Source organism: Culex pipiens, chromosome 1 (genome assembly GCF_016801865.2).
Source record: "Culex pipiens pallens isolate TS chromosome 1, TS_CPP_V2, whole genome shotgun sequence".
Classification (NCBI taxonomy): Eukaryota; Metazoa; Arthropoda; class Insecta; order Diptera; family Culicidae; genus Culex; species Culex pipiens.
The window spans coordinates 94,625,757-94,648,708 of record NC_068937.1 but is presented as its reverse complement, the minus strand read 5'-3'; the positions used below and the strand labels follow the sequence as shown (position 1 = coordinate 94,648,708).

Here is a 22,952-nt window from a genome sequence, read left to right as displayed (position 1 = left end):
TGCACCGAGATTCAGTTAAACATCGATAGCCAAAAAACAACTTGTTCAAGAATATCAATTGTATCTGAAAGAATAAAAAGTTAAAACATTTGTAAAGTTCTGACGCCTTGAATTATTGCTTTTATTGTTTTTCTAGCGATGCTCAAAGGTGATGTCGTTAGACCATAGAATTGTTCAAAGTAAAATAATTTGTACCTTACAAATGTTTTTTTTTTAATATAAAATATTGTTTTATTTGATCTTGGTTGCTTAAATACTACTTTACCAAATAGTTTGAACTTCAGTGAACAATTGTCAAGTAAACGTTGTGCTTAAGTTCAGTAGGAAATCTTAGTTATCAAAACTTTTCACAGTTCTTAGTAAAAACAATATTTTAAGCAAGTTTTTCTTGTTAATTAATATGCATCGCTAGCGCAACTTGAACTGCTCGAGTCATACTGGAACCCATTGTAACAAATATTTTCGGACTCTTCGAAAAAGTAGTTTACAACAATAACATTTGTACAGTTTCAAAAATCAAAAAAAAAGTCCGCAAATCAAATTAGTATTATGAAATGATCCTTGCAAATGTTATTTGTTATGCTCTATAAAAGCTTCTTCCAATTTAATGTGATTGTTCTTATTAATATTAATATGTTAACGAATTAACTGGTTAACTGGTAGGCATACTAAGCCCAATTCTAAAATATGAGCTTGATTGGACGTAACAGGAGCTGGAGCGCTCTTCAATTTTAAATGGGATTTAACCCGTAAAAAAAGATTTTTTCAAAAATGTCACTTTTTGAGGCATTTTGGCCACAGAAGTGTTTATTTTCAACATCATTGGCGTGTATGCCAGATCTTTGCGCATCTTTTAGTATATATAACATTGAAATTTGGAGCACCCTGGAGCTCGGTACAGGCCTTCAAAGTTTGGCATTTTTTTCGAAAAATCGGCCCCGGCAAAATCAAATGGCGTCTAGGGCGTCGCGAGGCGCGACGCATATCTTTTTTGCCGGAACCGATTTTTCGAAAAAATGCCAAACTTTGAAGGCCTGTACCGAGCTCAGGGTGCTCCAAATTTCAAAGTTATGTATACCAAAAGATGCGCAAGGATCTGGCCTACACGCCAATGATGTTGAAAATAAACGCTTCAGTGGCCAAAATGCCTTAAAAAGTGTCATTTTTGAAAAAATCTTTTTTTACGGGTTAAATCCCATTTAAAATTGAAGGGCGGAGCGCCAGCTCCTGTTACGTCCAATCAAGCTCATATTTTGGATTTGAGCTTAGTATGCCTACCGGAACAAACCCTTGAATGCCCGCCAAAAAGTCATTTTTGTTACACTCTAATGTTTATACTTAGCTAAGCCATTTTTGTGTACTCGTAAATATTTATTATTCTTTAAAAATCCTCTAAAAAAATTGGTTTGGTACAATTGTCAAGTAAACGGTGTACATAGAAGATTGACAACTTTCATGGAAATAATATTATTTGATTTTTGTACAGCTTCAAAAATTATAGCATTTTTACGAATAATATAAATTTTATTTTAGGATTTTTACAAACTTTGATTTAAGTTCATGATAAATTGATATTGAACAGAAAAAAACCAAACCGCTGCTAATTTTTTTTTCGCAATATAATTTGTTTTTGTACATTTTTTAAAATGATTGCTGCCTTTAGACTTTTATCACAAGGACCTTACAAATGTTTTATTAATTATTGTTAGAAATGGCAAAGCTTGAATTTAAAATGTTTTTTTTTTGATAACTGAAAAGATGGTTTTTTTTTTTCTTCATAAAATTATTTTTATTAGGTCCTTTTTGTTACTGGGACCTGGTTAGGACCGAGTCGGCTTTTGTAATTACATTTGACTTAATAATTACAGAGGATCTTGTGTCTGAAAAGATGGTTCTTAATCGGGAAAATAAATGAGTTTCTTTAAAAAACAGTGCTACTTTATTATACATCGCTAATGCAACAAAGAACATGGCAAGTTTTACACTTGTAGGAACCAGTGCTGTAGAGACGATGTCAGAGTTGAAACCGGAGTTGGTGGAGTCAGGTCTTTTAGAAAACCCAGCGTGGGGTCGGGTCTTTTTGGAGAACTGGAGTCGGAATCAGTTGCACTAGCGATGCATAACATAACATTTGGGATATCCTGAAGCATTTTAAAGTTCACTGAACCTTTCCAGTATTTCTCTTTCCCAGTTTTGCCATGATTCACCCTCATAAAACTTAAATACTATAGTTTCAAAATGCATGCGATCTTAGTCACACAACCTGCCCCGATCACGGTGAGTAAGCACAAACTTCTCCCAAGCGGTCAGTCAGGGGTGTTGCATAAGATCCCAGCGCAGCCATCGACGACTACCCCCTCTGAATCCCAAGAACTAGGACACAAACCACTTCTCTCTCCTTGGTATTTCCCAAAACTGAGCCCACAAACAAAAAAACAAAACAAAAAAACGCATATGCTAGTGGTGGTTGCCAAGAAGCCGCTGACGTAACGACCCTCTCCGCCAGAGATCCGCACGAACAAAAGCTCGCCTCCAAGCCACAAAAACTGCGCAGTACACATCTTAGTAGCCCCCTGCGGAGGGGGGCCAACAATAATAAATGCACATCCCTTCCCTCCAATCAACGCTTGCTGAGATTGCCGAAAAAAAAAATTGTTGGCCCCCCCGAAAACGGCTGCCAACGGTGGGTTTCACAACTCTCTTCTAAGAAACGCTCGCGATGAGGAGCTTAGTGCGAAACTGTTTCGGCAAATATCATGCGCGAATTGCAGGGGGAACAGGGTTGCAATCGGAGTGAAGATCACGTGATGTCAAGGTCTTCAAAAATTGTAAGGTTCTAGGAGCTAAAAAGTCACCAACAGATTGAGTAGGCTGTACCTGTAGAACACCAAGGCCCTTAACACGAAGGTTGGCGACCTTCTAACATTTGTACAGTTCCTTCACTACAACCCTGACCAACCGCGTTTCAACGCAGAGCAGTGACAGCGCTGCGATGACTCTCATTTCTCTTTCGCCTGCAGCCATCAACTACTAGCAGTGGCTTAGTAGACAGACTTGTAGGGATTAGAGGTGACCAGCGGAGAGCGTGGAAGGTTCAAGATGGCGGCGGCGAAGGGGTAGCTTAGAGTCAATAAACTCGATTCGATTCACCTTGCATGGTCGTTGGAGCGGGGTTCGGCGGTCCAACGAAGAAATGGTAGACACTTGTGTTGCTCTTTTGCTGTTGGACGGGTTTGTGTCCTCCGAAGGCGCATCCAAGTAGCCGTCGACGCCATCGAGAGGGAAAGCTTTCCCTTCTTCGACGCGCTCGCTGTCTCACTCTCTCTCCCTCGCAAAGCCATTTGGCCGAATCGTCGAAGAAAGCAAACAAGATAAACGAGATGCTGCTTGCTCGAGGAGTTCGACGGCTATCGTGCTTTTTTGGATGTAGGTCAGCTGTCAAAACGCGCGCGAGCGCTCGGCAGCATCGAAAGCAAAAATGAAGAAACGTTAAGAAAAAAATGTGAAGATTTTTTTTTTTGTTTCGAGAACTCGTTTGTTGTCGGACCAGTTCCAGAAGAACGGTACTAAAGGCCAGGTCGAGTCGGCTTAAGGGTCCGCCGCTTTTGATTGGTCGCGACTGATAAATTGAGATGGCATAGTTTCGGTGGAACGCATCGTCACGTGATTGGAGGGATGCGTTTTCGGCTGGAGTCGACCAGGTGTAACGGTAAATGAGGGCTGAATCGGCTTGATTTGGTGGTTTGATTCTTTAAATTAATGGTTTTATGACAGATTACGACAAGACCGTTGAGAAATGGTTTCAGTTTTGATAGAAATTAGATGAAATCCAATTAAAAACTAGCACGTACTGAAAACATGTATTGTTAGCGATGCTAAAATAAAAATTTGAACAGTAAAGTTGAATTTCAAGATCAAAACCCAATAAATCGTTTGTAAGGTAATCGCTGCTTAAGTCAGTTGAAACTTTTCCATTTATGTTAAGTAACCTTGATCAAATAAAAAGATTTAAAAACATCTCGCGTTAGTGATGCACAAAGATTCATACAACATTTGTAAGGAATGGTTATTGAACTCAATTGACATTAAAACCATTTGTTAACATTTGTAACGTTTCAGATACTTTAATTGAAACATGTCGTATTAGCGATGCACAACGATAACTTGTTTTACGCTCAAGTTTCTGCGAAACATTTGTAAAGTGTTTGTTTTTAAATTTAGTGGACGTTTATTGTTGAGTGTTTCAATTTTCAAAATAAACTCAGAAAATTCAATAAAATCTTCCTGGTTTCGTTTAGAACGTGTCGTATTAGCGATGTGTATTATGTGCAAAGAAAAACAAATACAATTGGTAAATGATGATTGGCAGTTAAGACTCTTGTAAAGTTTTAAATCTAAAACATTACAGATTTTGTCGAAACTGAAACTTTGCATTGTGTCCTCGAGTCCTTGTGAGTAAAACATTTGTAAGGTGCTGGTTGTTAGACAGAATTAGCATTTAAACATTTGTATGGATTCAAATCTTGAAATCAAGACACTACAAATGTTATTTGACATTGTCTTGTTGGCCAAAGCCCTTTTTTTAAATATTTAGCCTGCCAAGACTAGGTAGATCATACAAATGTTTATTGGTTACTGGCCTGCAGGAACTCGTATGTATCGCTAGAGCTCAAGGTTTAAGTTGCACAACAACTCAACAAACATTTCAGTACAAAAGATTATCATATTTTTTACTCGATTGAAAGGATTAAACTTTCGATTGTTAAGCATCGCTAACGCAATATATGTTCCCGATGTTCTGACTGACAGAATGTCGTATGCATCGCTAGAGGTATAAATTCTATCAGATTTTTGAGACCAATTCCCTCGAAATTGATTGTTAGATTTACGTTAAAGTTAGTCTTTATACTCTTACGCATCGCTAACGCTTCAAAAACTTCGTATACTGATAGACAAAAGGTGTTTTGCATCGCTACAGCATCACGGTTTGAGTTCTTCAGAACCTCAATGATCCAAATTGTCCTAGTTGACCGTCAAATTTGCTTAAAATGCTGAGAAAAGAACAACACCATGTGAAGTCTTATACATCGCTAACGCACCATGCTCCCCACTCATGATGCCCATTTTTGAACCGTTTAATGCATCGCTAGCGCAACTTCTGCGCAACCATCTCGCTCCGATCACTCCGCTGCAGTTCTGCCCTTCAACTGCGCTGCTGCAGGTTCAAGTTCAAAACTGCCTACTGCCGTTTGAGCTGGAAAAACCTTCACGAACCTCGCCGCCGCCGCCGTGCAGCCCAAAGCCAAGGTTCGTCGCTTGGAAAAGCTGCCTCGGTCGTTCGCCGCGTCAAGACTTGTTTTTTTTTTTCTGCAGCGCACTTGAATCGCTGCACCGAGAAATTGCATTCTATGCTGTGCAGCTAGTCGTTGGCATAGTCGGGCCCCGTTGTTGTGTGCACAAGGAATTTCACCGAGCACGATAAACTCCGAGAGCTGCGACTTTCACCAAGAGTTCGATGATCATCGTGAGTTATTACCGCCGGCCGGGTCTTTGTTGGGGAACTCGTCGAAAGACCAACGCTTGCATGTGGGAGAGCCATAAAAATATGCTTTGAGCCGAGTTGGTGTGTTTCAGGAGATTCCAAGATCGCACCAAAGTGCATATTGAGAGTAACTTCTGTTGGAGACGCTGACTCGTTGTTACGGCTCGCCGTTAATGAGCAGAATGCCGACTTGGCATGGCTTCGGGATGATGAACCATTAATCAATCATTTTCACTTTCGCTACTGCTCCGTGGTGAGGAGAGCTGCCTTTAGGTGTACCGCGCGATCGAATTACCACTTGCGGAACATATGTTTGCTTCTTCAGAGCTTGGATCACGCTTTCACATCTCCGCGCAGCACAGGTCGTTGAGTTCCACAACAAAGCAACGATTTGTCAGCGAGTTCAGGACGTCTTCAAGCAGAACCGCTCCAAGTACCGCTCATCTTCAGCTCTTCGTGCCCCGACAAGCCAATCCATTCTTCTCGTACGACCCTCGCGGGTAGCTCGTGACCCACTTCTTCCCAACCGCGGCATGGAGAAGAAATTATTCATTCCGGAGGGCACGCGAACATTTGTCATTTGACCCACTTCTCCGCCCGACGACTAGTACTACAGGTGATTTCAAGAGTAACACCACCATGTTGACTGTTGTGGCGGCGACGCCGCAGAAGCAAACAGCACAAGAATGCTGGTTGAGGACCGGTTAGTTGCGACTTTACGAAAACCATTCCTCAAAACTTTCATTGTCATCAGCCCCAGAAGAGATGGCGGCACGGTCGGTATGTAAATTTTTACTTTCATCGACGACGACGACGACGACACTACAAATAGCTTTGTGGAAGAACATAGTGGTGCTGAATTTCGCAGCTTTCCGGAGGCATCCTCAGCAAATAAATAAACTTGTACTAAAAATACGCTGCCTCTTTTCTCAGCCGATTAGCATATTTTATGGGATATTGTTGCGACATGGAGTGCGAGCAAGTCGCGGCGGAGAGTCGTAATGAAAAGTTGAAAGAGAACAAACAAGCAGAAAAAAAATACGGGCCAAATGATCTCATTAGGTTTACGACTTTTGGGCGAAATCATGTTGCGCTAGCGATGTGTGAGAGAACATTTGTGAGGTTTTCTGGGAAATGAAGCTTTCTGCAAGAAAGCTGAAATCTTTGGAAGATGTTATGCTAGTGATGAATATGAACAGACTCGTAGCTTTCCCTTTCTTTACATACCCTTAAAATACGAAATGGACTTAGATTTTGTTGGACTTATATTTGTGATTTGAACTGCTTAAGTTGATCTAGCGATGGCTATCATAGGTATCCAATTTCATTAAATAAACATTGCACGTTTCTCCAAAATGCCTTAAAAAAAGACACGTTGAATTTGCGTGAAAATGTTGATAAACTATCCTGAGTCAAGCACAACTTATAATGCTTTCAAAATAAACATTTGTAAAAATTTGTAGATGGCAAAACCAGATAAAAAATATAATTGTAACTTTTGTTGGTACTGGACATCGGAATTTCACAACAAAAAAAAACGAAATATCTTTAAACGAGCCCAAGCATAGCATAGCATAACGGGCCTGTACCACGCTGTAGGGGGTGCCACAATGGTCAATTCAATATTCTTAGACAATTTGATTGTTGCCCGGTACAAACAAAAATATCTAAGAACTTAAATTCCACACTGTGCTCCAAGGCTACGCCCATACAGTCCCGTGGGGATTTGGGAGGGGATGTTTTTGTTTCACTAGTGGCAAAAGTGCAGGGAACCCACGCGACTTTTAAAAGTGAACGGAATATTTTTGGGAGGTTTGGAATGGGGGTTAGGGGAATTTCATCGGGCCGATGAAAATGGTTGAATGCGTAATGTATTAAATTATTTGGAAGTTTGTTAGTGTAATTGTGAGTCTGTAGTGTATTATTATAAAAATAATAATAAATATAATAAATAAAATAAATATAATTAGTATAAAATAATAAATATACTAAATATAATCAATATAATAAATAAAATCAAGAAAATTCCAGGAAGCTGTAAAAAAAAGTTGTAATTTAGAATATAAATGCTTCAAATGGTTCCCATGCTGTTTTAGAAAGTTTCGTTAATTTAAGCAATTTGATCACATATGGTATGAGGAGATGGTTTGATACAGGAAAGGAATAGGATAAGGAATAATATGAACATTCAAATTAATCATATAGTGAGTAGATACATTTACATGTAGACAGTTAATTTAAAATAATTCCAGGAAGCGGTAAAAAATAACAATAATCGATTTTTTTAAAACGAGCCCAAACGTGCTTATAGTAGTTTATGCAACAAGTTGCAAAAAGAGGATTTTTTCAGCACTAGTCGTACATTTATCCAACAAGGTTCACCGAGTACGATAAATACGACGAGTGCTGAAAAAATCAAGTTTTGCAACGAGTTCCATACAACATTTTTTGCAATTTCGAAAAACACACATTGAGTGAAATTTTAAGTCGAATTTTCATGTATTTTGTCAATAAATCGTTTAAATCAAAATAATGTTGAAAAGAGTTACTTTTCGAAACAAGTGCTGAAAAGTGTTGCTATTCGATTCTGTTATTTTTGGTACAGAAAAGTAGGCTATTTCGTCGTTCAAGAATGACAGGAAAAGTAAGTAGTTTCACGACGGAATTGCAAAAATAAAAATATATTTTTGCAATTCCGTCGTGAAACTACTTACTTTTCCTGTCATTCTTGAACGACGAAATAGCCTACTTTTCTGTACCAAAAATAACAGAATCGAATAGCAACACTTTTCAAAATAAATGCTGAAAAGTTCTACTTTTCAGCACTGAAATGGGTGCTGAAAAGTTGAACTTTTCAGCACTTGGTTCGAAAAGTAACACTTTTCAACATTTTTTTGATTTAAACGATTTATTGACAAAATACATGAAAATTCGACTTAAAATTTCACTCAATGGGTGTTTTTTGAAATTGCAAAAAATGTTGTATGGAACTCGTTGCAAAACTTGATTTTTTCAGCACTCGTCGTATTTATCCAACTCGGTGAACCTCGTTGGATTAATGTACGACTCGTGCTGAAAAAATCCTCTTTTTGCAACTTGTTGCATAAACTACTATTATAAAAATAAAATTTAGTTGAAAGCTCCAATATGTGTGATAATATAATTCTTTCAATATTTCTTCTTTCTTGTATTTTTTTAAATATTAATCTAAATTCTTTAAAATGCGCAGAGATTGATGGGAAAATAAATAATCTTGATAATTTTTCAAAGGTCATTAAATGACCACTTTTTCGTTTGGAAATTTCCGTATTTTTTTCATATTTTTAAATGTTTTATAAAATTTGTATGATGTTTATTGCATTCAAAATGAATAATTCTTTAAAAAAAATATAATTGATAAGCTCCAATTTAAAAGCTTCTCGTCAATTTTTTATAAAATAATTCAAAATTGTTTGAAACTTTAATTGTGATTTTATGACAACACATTTCTATCAAAATTTGCATGACTCAGAAAATGAAAGAATCAATCCAGTAGCAAGTGACATTCCACCATAATTTCCAACCCCTCCGTGTCGCATGTGTCATCCACCTCGGAGGTCCCAAGGCAGCAGCGTGTGCTAACCTAAATTCGTTTCACTTTCTTTTCCACATCGCGTTCCACACCGCACCTTAAAAACCAGTCAGAGTCGTCGGTTTCGGTCGTCTTGAACGACGACGACGCGTTCGCCGATTTCTGCAACAGGTTTCGACAACAAAATGTTCTCTCACAAAAAAAGAAAATTTTCGTTCAACTCGTTAACTCAGCTTACGCCATCCGTACCGTTAAGCCGTCAGCCGTTTTTTTTCGTGGACCTCTGATATTTAGAAGCAAACAGGTCCTTTAACCGTTCTGAGAGGTATTGCGCAGTGCACGAAAAAAACTTTCACCGCAAGCGCGCGCATTCAAGTCGCTTTGCGACGAAGAAGGCCGTGCAAGATTCTTCGTCGGGGCGACGAACAACAACAACAAAGCAAACTGTCATGGCGGCGAAAGATGACGAAGTGGGGGGGTTGCGCAAAGGATGGAGGAGGAGGAGCAGGTCGTAAAAAAGCAAAACAAACTTTAATAATATTCCTTCCAATACTTTCGGTGCAAGTTTTTCATGTGCCTTCGGCACAGGTTCACGGGGCACACTTGTTGGCTCTGGGAAGCCAAAGACCCTTGAAATGGTTCGTTCCGGTGTCGACGGCGAAGGCGACGTTGACTTAACCTGAAAAAGGAGGACGGATGTCATGCGTGTTTGTGCGCCATCATGGAGTCCTTCTCTTTCGCTCGCGCGCGGGTTGCGAGATCATTTCACGTTGTCGAATTTCGAAAGATTTGTGTATTTGCATTCTAATTAGCAGGGGCCTCTCCGCGCGAGGGCTAATGAATGTGGTCGGACCAGATCGGACGAGCGTGAAAGTGAAATCGAACCCCGGGGGCTTATCGGCGGTGATTTGACACTTCTGGGAGCAGCTCGCTCGCTTTTTGACGTAAATCAATCCGTTTGACAGCTCGCAGAGCTTCTTTGATGAGATCTCCAGGCTTACTGTGATGTTTTGTCCAACATTTGGTTGAGCTCAGAGCACTCATGAGTGCTCGTATGAGCTCGGAGCGAGGTAGCGTCCTGTCAAAATTCAGTTTTCGAAATTCTAGCAGCGTCCAGTTCTCGCTACTTTTGCACCCCTGGAAGCCCTCGTCATAACTCATTACTTTCCATCAATAGTCGAAGCCTATTCAACTCGAAACGACCCCTCGGGCTTCCAACCCCTTGACGATCTTCTTTCATCTCGGATCAATAAAAAGCTCTTATTGAAAAGCCAAAGAAGAAAGAAGCTCTCGGCAGGAGAAATCGTCAGCCCGCTCGCGTTCAACTTCTTGGTTGATAACTTGTTGTACGACGACTTCGTCGTCGTCGTCGTCGACCCCACTCCAAGTTCCGTTGATTCACCACCACCTCGGCGCGGTTCGGCCAGATCCGGGTCAACTTCTTTCTTTGCTGCGAGCTTTCTTTCTTTCGTCCGTGCGTTCGTATGGGTGTCCGTAATTGAACACTCTCATACTTTGCTGTGCGTTGCGGAGCGCTCGTCTTCTTCTTCGCCGTCGTCGTGGAAGGGGCCCTTTTGGGTGAGACGTCGACGCGATCGCGTAGAATGTTAATGCGATCGGTAGACGATTTCTCCAGTTTGCGTGAGCGGAATTCTGTACTGGTGGTTGGGAAGGTACCATGGGAGTTCTGGAGAGAGTACGTTGAGGAGGGCGGCGTGGGGTTGACCTAGTTACGCGGAGTGGGCTTTTTGGTGGTTCGGGAGATCTTCAGGGACTAGAGGTCAACCAGATTAACGAGTGTTGAGTTGGATGTAACTCTAGGTTGTAGAGTTTCAGGCAGATGGACTGATTCTTGTGAAGAAGTTAGAGAAGATGAGAGTTTTGGAATTTCCAAGAAATCTCTGGACTTAATTCCTGGGGATCAACTCCCTCGACGATAATCTAATTTGATAAAACGATTTAAGGTAGGTCTTCAGTTCGGTAAAGTGAACAACGCAACGTTGCTTATTTTCATATTTTGAGCTTTAAAGGCACACAAGAACTTCCCGAAGTATATACCAAGAGATCAACTAACTAGACGGATGTTGATTTGTATGCTTTTTTTTAGTTGTGGAGCTTCAGTGTGTTGTCCTGAATCTTTTGAAGCAAAATATTTCTATACCAAGATACTATGAAGTTCTATAAAGCAGTAATGATACCTGTAAATTGATAACTGGATATCACTGAACCACGCACACTGCTAAGCTTCAGATTTGGAGCTTCTATGGTAATTTAGAACTCCTTGGAGTACATAATAAACAGGTGGACTAGATAAAAAAGTATGAATTCAATGCATTCTTACCCCAAATTGCCGAAAGTCATACCAGATCTACCTGAAGAGCATACTCTTTGATCAACAAATCTCATTATTTTAAAGATCATTAGGGTAACTACAGTATGCCTCGAAGATCAGTATATCATCCCTTAGAAGTGCTCTGGAGTACCAACCCGCTTAACCGGTTGAACTCCTGAAGCATATACTTGAACATCTACCTGCTCAATCTCAATGTCTTTACATCTTCAGGTTACTAAACGAGTCACGTAGATCAGTTTGTCATCCTTTAGAAGTGGGTTGGATCAACCAAGAACTTCCGGAAGAGCATACCTTATGATCAACCTGGGAATGAATCTCGAAGTTTGTATACCTAGATAGTAAGATTTCAAGTAACTACAGGGAATCTGCCATACTTTAGACCTACTTTGGATAATTCAAGAAGAAAATACCTACTTTAAGACTAAATCGTTTAATGGGAAGGAAATCGTTTAATGGGATGGTACATCTCAAGCTAACTAAAGTGAGTCACGTAGATCAGTTTTTCACCATTAAGAAGTAGTTAGGCTCATCCAAGAACTTCATGAAGAGCATGCCTTTAGGTTAAACCACTCTACGGAAAGGGATCTCAACATTTTGCCAGATGATAGATCTTAAGGTTACTTCAGAGCGTAATACGGACTAGACTGACTTCCTTTGGCAGCTTTCTAGATTATCCAAGGACTTGCTTGAAGATATTTCGCTCCACGGAACAGAATCCAAAGGTAACTTTGGTCAGTTAGCCATCCCCTGGTTTGGATCATCAGAGAACTTCCAATAGACCATACTTAAGATCAATCCGCTCAGTGGGAAATAATCTCGGAACATGTGTAGATGGTAGATCTTCAAGTTATTTCAGAATGTCACCCTTTGGAAGCATTCTGGATTATCCAGGAACTTCCTACTAAAATATACCGTTCAAGGGAAAGGAATCTCGATATATTTACAGATTGTAGATCCTCAGGCAACTACTGTTAGTTACGAAGATCACTTTATAGTCCATTAGAAGTGGGATGTAGTATCCAAGAACTTCCTGAAGAGCATACCTTTGGATCAGCCCTCTAAAGAGAAAGGAATCTTGATATATCAGCGTTTCAAGTTTTCCCATTTTTCTTCCTTTAGAAAAGGTTTAGATCATCCGAGATCTTTCTAAAGAACATATGTACTTGGTGTTCCACCAGCTCAGCGAGAAGGAATCTCGACAAGTACAGATGCCAGATCTACAGTTTATAATTTTTTTTAAGTGTTAAGTACTTCCTGACTAGCATACCATGAGATCAACTTGAAAAGTTGGCAACCAACTTGATAAAAATGATTCTAAACTTTGAAGTATTCGTAATGTTAGAACTTCAGATAGTTACAGTAAATCAAACCGGACAGATAACCTCCATTTTAGAGGTCCCTGGATCATTGGAGACCTCCCTAAAGTGCATATCTGTAAGTCTGCCTGGTCAACAGATGTTGATATCGCCGAACTAGGCGGAGGTATGACCTCAGTTAGCCCTAGAAAACTACTTGGAGTAGGTTATATCAAAATCAAAAAATTCTAAGATATCTCAGAACTCAAGATAGCGACTTTTTAGCTATAATCATCAAAGTCAGTCCTTCAAAAAGCATCCAACGCTTCTTAGTGGATACCTCCTCAAAGGTAGATGTGTACGTCCACAGTTAACCATCCAGCGCCCGTACGTGGTGTTCAACCACAAGCTTTCTCAGCGTATGAGGCAGAGTGGGGGAAAAATTTCTATTTTCTCTTCACCCCCTGAAGCTCATCACCCAACCGGACTGCACCGGGGTGGTTCGGACTCTTTTGTGGAAAGAATTTGTAGAAATTCCATCCCTCTTCAGCCCCGTACGGACGCCAGCTCATCGGTGAGAGTTTCAGTGAAACTGGCTTAGCAGCAGCAGTTCATCTAATCCGCGTCCAAACTAGTGCCAAGTTTGCACTATGCAGTTCAATTACCTGCCCCCCTTCTAGTGACTCGACTCTCAACGCGCTGATAACGGAAGGGTGTTTAGAAGAACAAATCGCCGTCGTCGTGTTCGACGTACTGCAGGTTTGTTGCCGTGTGTTGACAAGTGTTCTCGTTTGTCGAGTCTGCGGGAGAATCTAATCTCTACCGTCAGCAGCGTCAGCGACTTTACGTTATCACCAGAGACCACATGACTACATCGAGCGCAGCGTTTATTCTAAAGCATCGTCGAAAACACCGCTCTCCGGGCTGAGGGAGGTGGGTGGGGGAAGTGGGGGAGATCTGAGGGAGGTTCCCGGGGATCCTGGTGTAAAGAAACTGATAACGGGAGCCGTACAGCACAGACTTGTGTCCAGATAAGCGTGTGGGTTCCAAGATTCGGTGTGAATGAACGAGGTGGTACAGAATAAAGGTGCTGAGCGGTGGTGGTTCTGGTCATCCGGTGCTAGTGATAACTGCTGTGGGACTCGCTGGTGGAGATTCTTATCGCGCGTCAATTTCGGGGTTGTTTAATTGAGTTGCGACACGGGGAATAACAGGTGTATACGTGGAGGGTTTAGTTTCGGCAGGGTCTTGCTTTTTGAGTGTTTTTAATCAGAGCAAGTTTCATTCTGACTGAGATATGGTGCGATGTTTGGCACTGGAATGTTGTCAGATTGTGGGCAATTGAATAACTTAAAATAGAGAAAAGAAAATATAAGAAATCATTGAAAAAAAAAATAATTAAATGTCAAATATTTTCAATTGTTTCAAAACGATTTCATTCCAACGAGGAAAGGTAGGATGATTTTTTTGTTTGAGGATAAAAAGTAAAAAAAATCACAAAAATATCAAAATTCAACTGAAAATGTCAACAATTCTGCAGATATATTTCAATTTCAAAAACACTTGAAACATATTACTTAGAAACTAATTTTAACAGTTCTTAGTTTAAAATTGTTCAAAGATACCGATGTTACATTCCATTTTCAGATTCAACATTTTTTTGATTAGAAAACTCAAGACACTTAAGAGTTTTTAATTTTGTTTTTGCAACTCAGTCGTGAAACTACTTACTCTTCCTGTCATTCTCGAATGACGAAACGGCCTACTTTTCTCTACTAAACATAACAGAGTCGAAAAATAGTACTTTTAGATACAAGCTCTGCATTTCAGCACTGAAATCGGTGCTAAAAAGTTGTACTTTTCAACTTTCCAAAAATAACAGTAATAAAAAGTAAGATTGAAAGTTCTTGAATCATAGAATAAACCAATTTGAAAACAACGGAACCATATTATGTTTAGAAACTAGTGTATCAAATATATTTGTCTTGATAAAAATTTATGAGCAATATTTTTGTATTCTGATTTAGATTTAGTCAATACATTCTAGGGTTAAAAATTAAGCCGCAAATAAAAAAGTACACAAATTATGTGAAAAAATCTTAATTAAAAATTTTATATTTTTATCTTATTTTGATAGTTCCAAACAAAACAAAAAACAGGAAAGGACTCAATAACCGCCCAGTTCAAATATTCGCTAATTGGTTTTAGCAAATTAAGAGTAGAATTTTAGCAATGAAAAATATTTGAGGGAAAGATAATTTCAACGTGTTGTTTTAAGGATCACCTTTATCTTCTTAATTTCAACGTGTTGTTTTAAGGATCACCTTTATCTTCAAGGAGGTCCAAAAAGTTGGAAATTAAAATTTAAACATCTTTATTTTGGCTAATGTGTTTGAATACTTCTTGCATCAAAGAAGATCCATAATAGATGCATTTACCCTAGATTAAAGATGAAATTATTGTTATCACTGCCTTAGAAAAATTGTTTGTTTTCTTTAAATGATTAAAATCATTCTCGCCTTAAAATAATAGGTTTTTGCTTGAAACAGAACAAAACAAGTATGGAAATGTGAGTTGTTCCGGATGTTTAGGTTAGAGGTTTTTATTTTGGATCAACAATGGTGGATCTCATTTCACACAGTAATAACTTGTTTAAAATAGGAAGGTGTAAAATTTGCTTGTAAACGAAAACGAAGTTGACTTTATAGCTGTCGGCCACCATTGCTAGTACCAACCACTACCCAAGTAACATTTTTAAACCAGCTAGCCACGACCAAGTTTTATTAAGGGTTTATTGTAGCATCTTGATTGCCTAATAGTTTTATTTGGGCATTCACCGCAACCAACAAGCAAGAGCTAATTAATAGGTTCTAACAGGGTTTTATGCCTCGGACATAAAACCGGGTGGAAATAAAAGCCGACTGGCTTTCAATAAGGTTTTATGAAAGTTTTAACAGAGGCTTGAAAACCAGATGGCAAAGCCATGCCAAACGGTTTTATCGCATGCTTTGTTAAAACCTAGGGTGTTGTAGCTGTCAAGTGCCATTAGGCATGTAAAAAGCTCACTTAAAACCATAAGCTCCTTAAAGAGCATTTATCGCGGCCAAATAGCAGTGCATAAATATGGCGCTAGACGCGTGCTCTGATTGAATATGATTGACCGCCATCTTGATTAAAAAAATAGAAAACTGAAAAATTTGATTTAAATTTGATGAAAATACACATTTATGCTGAATTTCTGGTATGATTTATATAGCGATAGATGTTTTAAAATATTTTGATCATTTTTTTCAAAGAATTGCAATAAAATATTTTTTAACATTAAACACTATGATTACAAAATATTGATTTTTGATGAAGCGAGTTGAATTTTTTGGCTCTATCTCCCCTACATTTATCAATAAAATTTCAACCGCAGCTGAATTTGAGCCATCAATTGTGAGAAATAAGCTTTCAAATTATTTGGATTACCTCTAATATCTGTTATTTATCATCGCCATTTTTGACAACCATCTCCATAATTTCATTTGGCAAGACGAAGACTTATTTTTTGCCAAAATAAAACCTATTTGGCATAAGACGTTTAAAGACGTATGAAATGTCATTTTTCCATAACTCCTGACTAGGTTTTAACAAAGGTTTTATCAAGGCCCTGCGGATGTTGTTAGGATTCAGTTGTAAAGCCTTGAACTCCTATGTAGGTTTTATAAATAGGCCGTAACAACCTTTTGCGGAGGTCCTTTTGGGTTTTAAGTGGGGTTTATCAAGGTTCTGGGGAGTGTGTTACGACTAAGGGGTTTTAATGTTGGTTTTGGCTGATAGGTTTTATAGCGGTTGCGACAGCTTTGATAAAGCCTAAAATGTTACTTGGGTAGTGTCTTCCTTTTAATCTACAAGGACTTCGCCGCCCTGGGCTCCTAAGTGTATGAAAGTATGGCACGGAGCGACGGCGCCGAATACCCGTATTTACACAAAGAATTTTAGAGCGCCCGCCGCGGGATTCGAACCGGCGACCTCTGGATTGTGAGTCCAGTGCGCGGTCCGATTGATCCACACGGGCGAAATTTGCTTGTACTTGACTTAAAAAGTAAAATTACACTGAAAAAGAGGTAAATTTACACATTTTTATAGGTAAAATTACACATTTTAGCTGACATAAAAAATGTACTCATTCCCAGATGTATAATTGAAACCATGATTTGGTTTTACTGTGTAGATATTCTTCCGGATCAAATGTAGTAAGAATCATCAAACTCGGACAATATTTGCCTGAGATATAAATAGCTGCTAAAAGTTAAAAATCCGTCTGGAAGTCCTTGATGTTGCAGGTGTTATTAATCAAACAAATGACAGTTGACTTCACTTTCACTTTTTTCATTCGATTCTACAATTATACTCGAATGAAGTAAGTGAAACACTTTCGCCGTCGGCAGAGAGTTTTTTTATTCGAAATAAGGTGTGTATGGTTTATTTAACAAATTTTATTAGAATACTCAAACTTACACATATTGAAAGGTTGAAAAATCACGAAACGATCCCGTTAAGATACAGGGTGATTTTTTGAGTTAGTTTGACGGACATATGATTAAGGTGAAACGGGACACTCTTTTTATGTTTTTTTTTTTTCAGTTTGTTTTCTTCGATGGAGTCCGAGTAAGTAAGATTTTGATAGCCGTATTTTTCATACAACGGTAAGCAAATTGAATTCAACTCAATATTAGATGGAGAAAATTGCTGTCCGTTTCATCTTAACCTTATTTCTAAACAAACACCTCAAATATCGCTGTGTTTTTAAGGAATGTTAAAAAAAGTTAAAAATCTGTGTGAATCTTTAGAACGATCCGAGTTAACCCTGAAGAGTTCTTAGTGATTTAAAGATGCCGTTTTTGCATAAAAAGTTTTTTTTCACTAACATTAACAATCTATAAACGAAGTTGACTTTATAGCTGTCGGCCACCATTGCTAGTACCAACCACTAGTGTCTTCCTTTTTATCTACAAGGACTTTGCCGCCCTGGGCTCCTAAGTGTATGAAAGTATGGCACGGAGCGACGGCGCCGAATACCCATATTTACACAAAGAATTTTAGAGCGCCCGCCGCGGGATTCGAACCGGCGACCTCTGGATTGTGAGTCCAGTGCGCGGCCCGATTGATCCACACGGGCGGGACGATCTATAGCGACCCTTAAACCTCAACCGATTTGGCTCAAAATTGGCACAGTTGTTTATTTTCGGCAGAGGAATCGAGTCAAGGGGTATTTCTGATGTCGATTTTGTTATTGTCACCCTAATAAACATGCAAAGCACAAAAACATATTCATCTCAGGTATGATAGATCATTTTTTGTTGATATTTATATTACATGAAATGTCAAAAGCAAACATGGTAGGCAACTATTTCCAGTAGAATTATTTTGTATAATATCTTGCCCCTCATAAGGGAGCGTGCTTTTATTACGTAACGCAGCAAGGGGGGGGGGAGGGGGTGCGTTACGTAACAAAAGAACGCTACCTAACCTAAATTTAATCTTGTGTTTACACGTCCCATGGTGGACTTAGAGTTAGAAGAAATCAAAATTTTCCATAGCATATCTGCAGCATGTGCATGATTAATTTGAGTAATTTAGTTAGTAGACTTGAAAAATAGAAGAAATCGTGCATAAATTACGTAACAGATTTAGTAACCAATGATTATTTGTAACATTTTGTTATATAAGTGGAAATTACACTATTCCTAAGCAGGGCCGTGGAGTTGGAGCCAACGTAGGAGTCGGAGTCGACAAATTCCGAGAAGCTAGAGTCGGAAACGGGAAGCCAGCGTCATATTGACTTTACGACTTGAGTTTTTGAAAGCACCTCTAAGAAAATACCGTAACTTACGAAGTTCTGTTTTTTTGCAGACGCTAAATAGGTCGATAGCAAGCAACTTGTCGAGTTCAGAAGATGATATAAGTTGAACAGAAGTTGTCCAAGAACTGGCGTCCCGTTTCACCTTAAAGCGTCATATGAAAGCTGTTACAGGAGTAGGAGTCGGGTATTTTGAATATCTGGAGTCAGAGGAGTAGCATAGTAGAAGCCAGAGTCAGAGTTGGTATCACTAAATGGTCAGAAGATGGAGTTGGAGTTACTTTCAAAGATACCTGATTACAACCTTACGAAAAACTTTGTTGTTAGAGTAGGATACGGAATCGGTAGAGTGTAGTTTTTTTTTTCATGAAGAGCTAAAGAAGAGTCTTAGTCGGATTGAGAAATCTTGATAGTTGGAGTTAATAGGGTTATAAATCTTCACAACCCTGATTTAAGGACATCAAAATGATTCAGTTAGTCATACAACACCAAAAATATCAAATCTCTCTCTACTTACAGCAATATCTAATCGACTGGCAGTTTTGTGTCGGAGTGGCTGGTGTCGAGTTGCCCATGTTGTTGCCGTTGCCGTTGTTGTGGTTGCTGCCGCTGATGATGTTACCGTTTCCGTTCCCAATCGGTCCGCCCCCGTTCTGGGTGACGATCATTCCTCCTCCGTTGCTCACGATACCTACGACGCCGCCGATACTGTTCCCAATACTATTGACCATAGTATTGCCTCCCGAATTCATTGACAGGGACATTCCGGACTCACACATGCACACACAAGTTCGCACGCACAGTTCTTCACTACACGCGACGACACTGTCCTAATTTCTCTTCCTTTTACTCCTCTGGAGATCTTGCACAAACCTCAACACCACAATGTTTCTTCGCCGATCTTACGGTGTATATTCCTAGATCTGGAGATCGCAGCGCAGAACAACCCAGCGTACTCTGCGAACGAACGAACGAACGCACGGGCGAAGAAGTGACACAGAAAATAAGAATTCGTTTATAACTGTTTTAGATCTGTTAGGCTTTCTTCCTCCGGCCAGGTCTCTCTATCTGAGGCTTCTCTTCTGGGGAATGGCTTCGAGCCTTCGGCGCACACACTCGCGTCGTTTGTCAGAACTTGTTTGAATACACACACTAGATCGGTTGACCGATTCTTCCTGGTCGTTTAGAAACCCTTCACCAAGCCTGCAGCTGTTGGTGACTTCCGGTTGATTTGGCCCATTGCCACCGTAGGACACATTTCCGGTGGTTCTTAACACACGCAAATCGGCCCAGTTTTTCCTCTTTTAACACCAATCACGATTTGACGTTCGTAAAAATCTTCACATTTGTACTCTTCGTTGCGTGGAGCGTTAGCGATGTATATCCAAGGGGTTGGGGGCAACACGCTTACTCCGTAGAACCTGCACAAACGTTAGAAACAGAGACGATAGAACACAGAAAAAAAACCGTTAGAATCCTTGGCGCAAAGTCCGGATCACGTTGTCGACACTTGGCCGACCTGCTAGACACTACTGAGCGCGCGGAGCTCGCGGAGAAAGCACAGTCCACTAGAAGGTCGCGGAGAAGAAAAAGACTTTCTTTCCTCGGCACGGGCACGATCTAATCTGATTGGTGATTCTGCTTTCTGGCTGCCAACAGGTCCGCGGGCCGAGGCCGTGTTCCGAAAAAAAAGTGGCAGCCCAAGAGTCTCTGCGGGGGAAACTTGCACGAGAGAGGGAGAGAGAGAGCGAGCGAACGAAGCTTGGAATCTTGGAAGGAGGTTGACGACGGTGAAGAACTCAGCGTGCGCGCGCGCGCAAGCCCAGAAGCTTGAGGAGAACCAAAACAGCGCAGAAAAGCTCTCTCGCGAAAGCTCAACGACCGTGCGGCTCCATCGGGAGAACAAGAGAGAGAGAGAGCCCGCGTGTGCCGAAGTGGGAGCGCAAAGCAGGGGGTTGATGTGCGCGTGGCGTGACGTGTGTGTGAGAGTGTTTGAGTTTGTGCGAGGTGGTTCGGATTGAGAGTGTGGGAACGGAAGAAAGCATCATCATCAAATAGTGCTTTGGGTTGAGGTCGGTGGGCGAGAGTTGCGCGACGCCGAAGAAAGTTGGCACAGTGGGTAAAGCGGGAGGTTTAATTTTGCTTGAATTTCCTTGTTTACCCTCAGATTTATACTACATATTATAATAGTTGCTCATGAATTTTCAAATTCAATGAATTTTCAATTCAAATTCTGTTATCCCATTTCAGTCAAATTTGAGTGGTTGATGGAATGTTGAATTACCAAATGCATTTTCCAAATATTTCATCAATGTCATTTTGGCCGCCATCTTGGATTTAACATTTCCAAATCATGTTAGAGCATTTTTGGGGTCATATTTGAGCTCAACGACTTAAAACAAGACAACGAAAATTTGTTTTGTAGTTCGGTTATCCAAAGTAAATCTTTGTCGAGAACTTCGGATTAACGAGTCTGGAATGTATTTGAGTTAATCCTTTGTGTATGTTTTTCAACTCATAAAAGAAAACGGAATTACAATTTTCCAAGACTTCGGTCCGTTTTTGTCAATAAAACCAAAATATATTTAAAAAAACACTTCCTAATTGCATATTATTTTTTGAAAGTTTTCATGCCTCTAAGAAATCTACATTATTATTAATGTTTTTTTTTTTATAAAAATCAACTGTCCGTTCTTCCTTTTTTTTAATTTTTGAAACGTTTTGATATTTTTCAGGGGACAAAACCTCGCAACGTCATGGAGAAGTACAGATCAAAATATTCCCTTGGAAGCTTCTAATTTTACAATAATATCTCAGCAACTAATGGTCCAATTTTCAATGTTAACAGATGACACATTTGTGGATTTTTTTGATCGCTTTAAAAAATTGTTTTAAGAATTTTGAAATCAAGACTAAAATAAAAAAATTGGCCATAATTTCAATATTACACCATTAACTGAATAAAAGCAAAATAACTATTTTTTCCAAATCCCCGATTTATAAAAATTACTCGGCAACATATTTTTGTCACCTAAAACATGTCATTTCGGGCATTTTTAGATTTTTTGAAAACACATTTTTTTTAGGTAAGAGTTGCCAAGGTTGATTATTGACGCACAATATCAATTGAAAAAATATATAAGTTTGATATCTGTTATTGAATTCAAATAATCTAAAAAAAGCTTATTTATTTTCTCGTTTTCGCTTGTGATTTAAAAAAAAATGTGCAAATGATTAACAAAAATAAATGGTAAATTAACAGAAATAAAAGATTTTTTGATATATTTGAGATAGGGCAATTCCAGCTCAAATAAGGAATTTTTCTGGTACTTTTGTACCCGACCCTCTCCGATTTCAATGAAACTTTTTAGACATGTTATCCTATGTAGGCCTATTTAAGCCATTTATGTGTATATGGAGCCAGTTGCACTCGAAAATAACATTTGAGAAGGGCGTAAGTTAATTAAAGCCGTTGTATTGTATCAAAAAGTGGCCAAAGACAAACTTTTACACTGAAATAAAAAAAAAGTATCAGATTTCTTAATTTTAGGAATGTTGCCTCCTTTTCTTATTAAGTAATCCGAAAAACCCAATTACTAAATAAGGAAAGGAGCCAAAATTACTAGAATTTAGGAATTTGGTACTTTTTTTTATTTCAGTGTAGGATAATTGACGGGCTTTCTGAAAAAAATACACTGAAAGAAAAATACACGCCATTTTGATGAGATTTTTAAATTTTTAAGTATAAAAGCTAAATTTAAAGGTGATGTCACGATTTTTTTTCGTTCAAAATTTTTGAGGAAATAGCCTAAGATGTTATAAAATGACTCAAGAAAAATGCAGAATGGTATGTCTCTCCTAAAAAAATAGAAAAATCATTCATAAAATTTGTTTTTTTTAGAAAAGTGGTCTCAACGTCAAAATTTTCTAAAACCAATAGTGGGAATCGATTTCCCAGACAATTTTACATAAAAGTCTCCATATTGACCATTGTCTTGTGTCCAATCCTTGTGAAGATACAGTGGTTTTAAAAATAAAAATGTTGAAAAAATAGTTTGTTTTGCTGGTTTTTGACAATTTCTATATGACAGACTATATTTTTCAGTCTCGAAAATATTTTTACCGGAAAGCTCGTCCAATTTCCTATAAGTTTGCCTTTGACAACTTTTCAATTTGACTCGTTTTAATATTTACGTAACCTTATTAACTATCCAGGTTTCTACCACACTGCAAAAAAAAATCTATTTTCAGTTATGAGCAATGTTATTAAGCTTATATCTGTAAGCCCATACATCCAATTCAAATACTGTCAAAGGCAAACTTATGAGAAATTTGACGAGCTTTCC

General features: G+C 39.0%; 1 protein-coding gene across 3 annotated transcripts in view; it reads right to left on the bottom strand.

Moving 5' to 3' along the window:
- Positions 1-22,952, bottom strand: part of LOC120427078 (uncharacterized) — a 108,245-nt gene that overhangs the window by 50,909 nt on the left and 34,384 nt on the right. For all 3 annotated transcript variants that reach the window (XM_052706648.1, XM_052706647.1, XM_052706649.1), the window contains exon 2: positions 19,124-20,027. In XM_052706648.1, coding sequence (XP_052562608.1) covers positions 19,124-19,385 — 262 coding nt within the window. In that variant the 5' untranslated portion in view covers positions 19,386-20,027. The remainder of the gene's footprint in view (positions 1-19,123; positions 20,028-22,952) is intronic.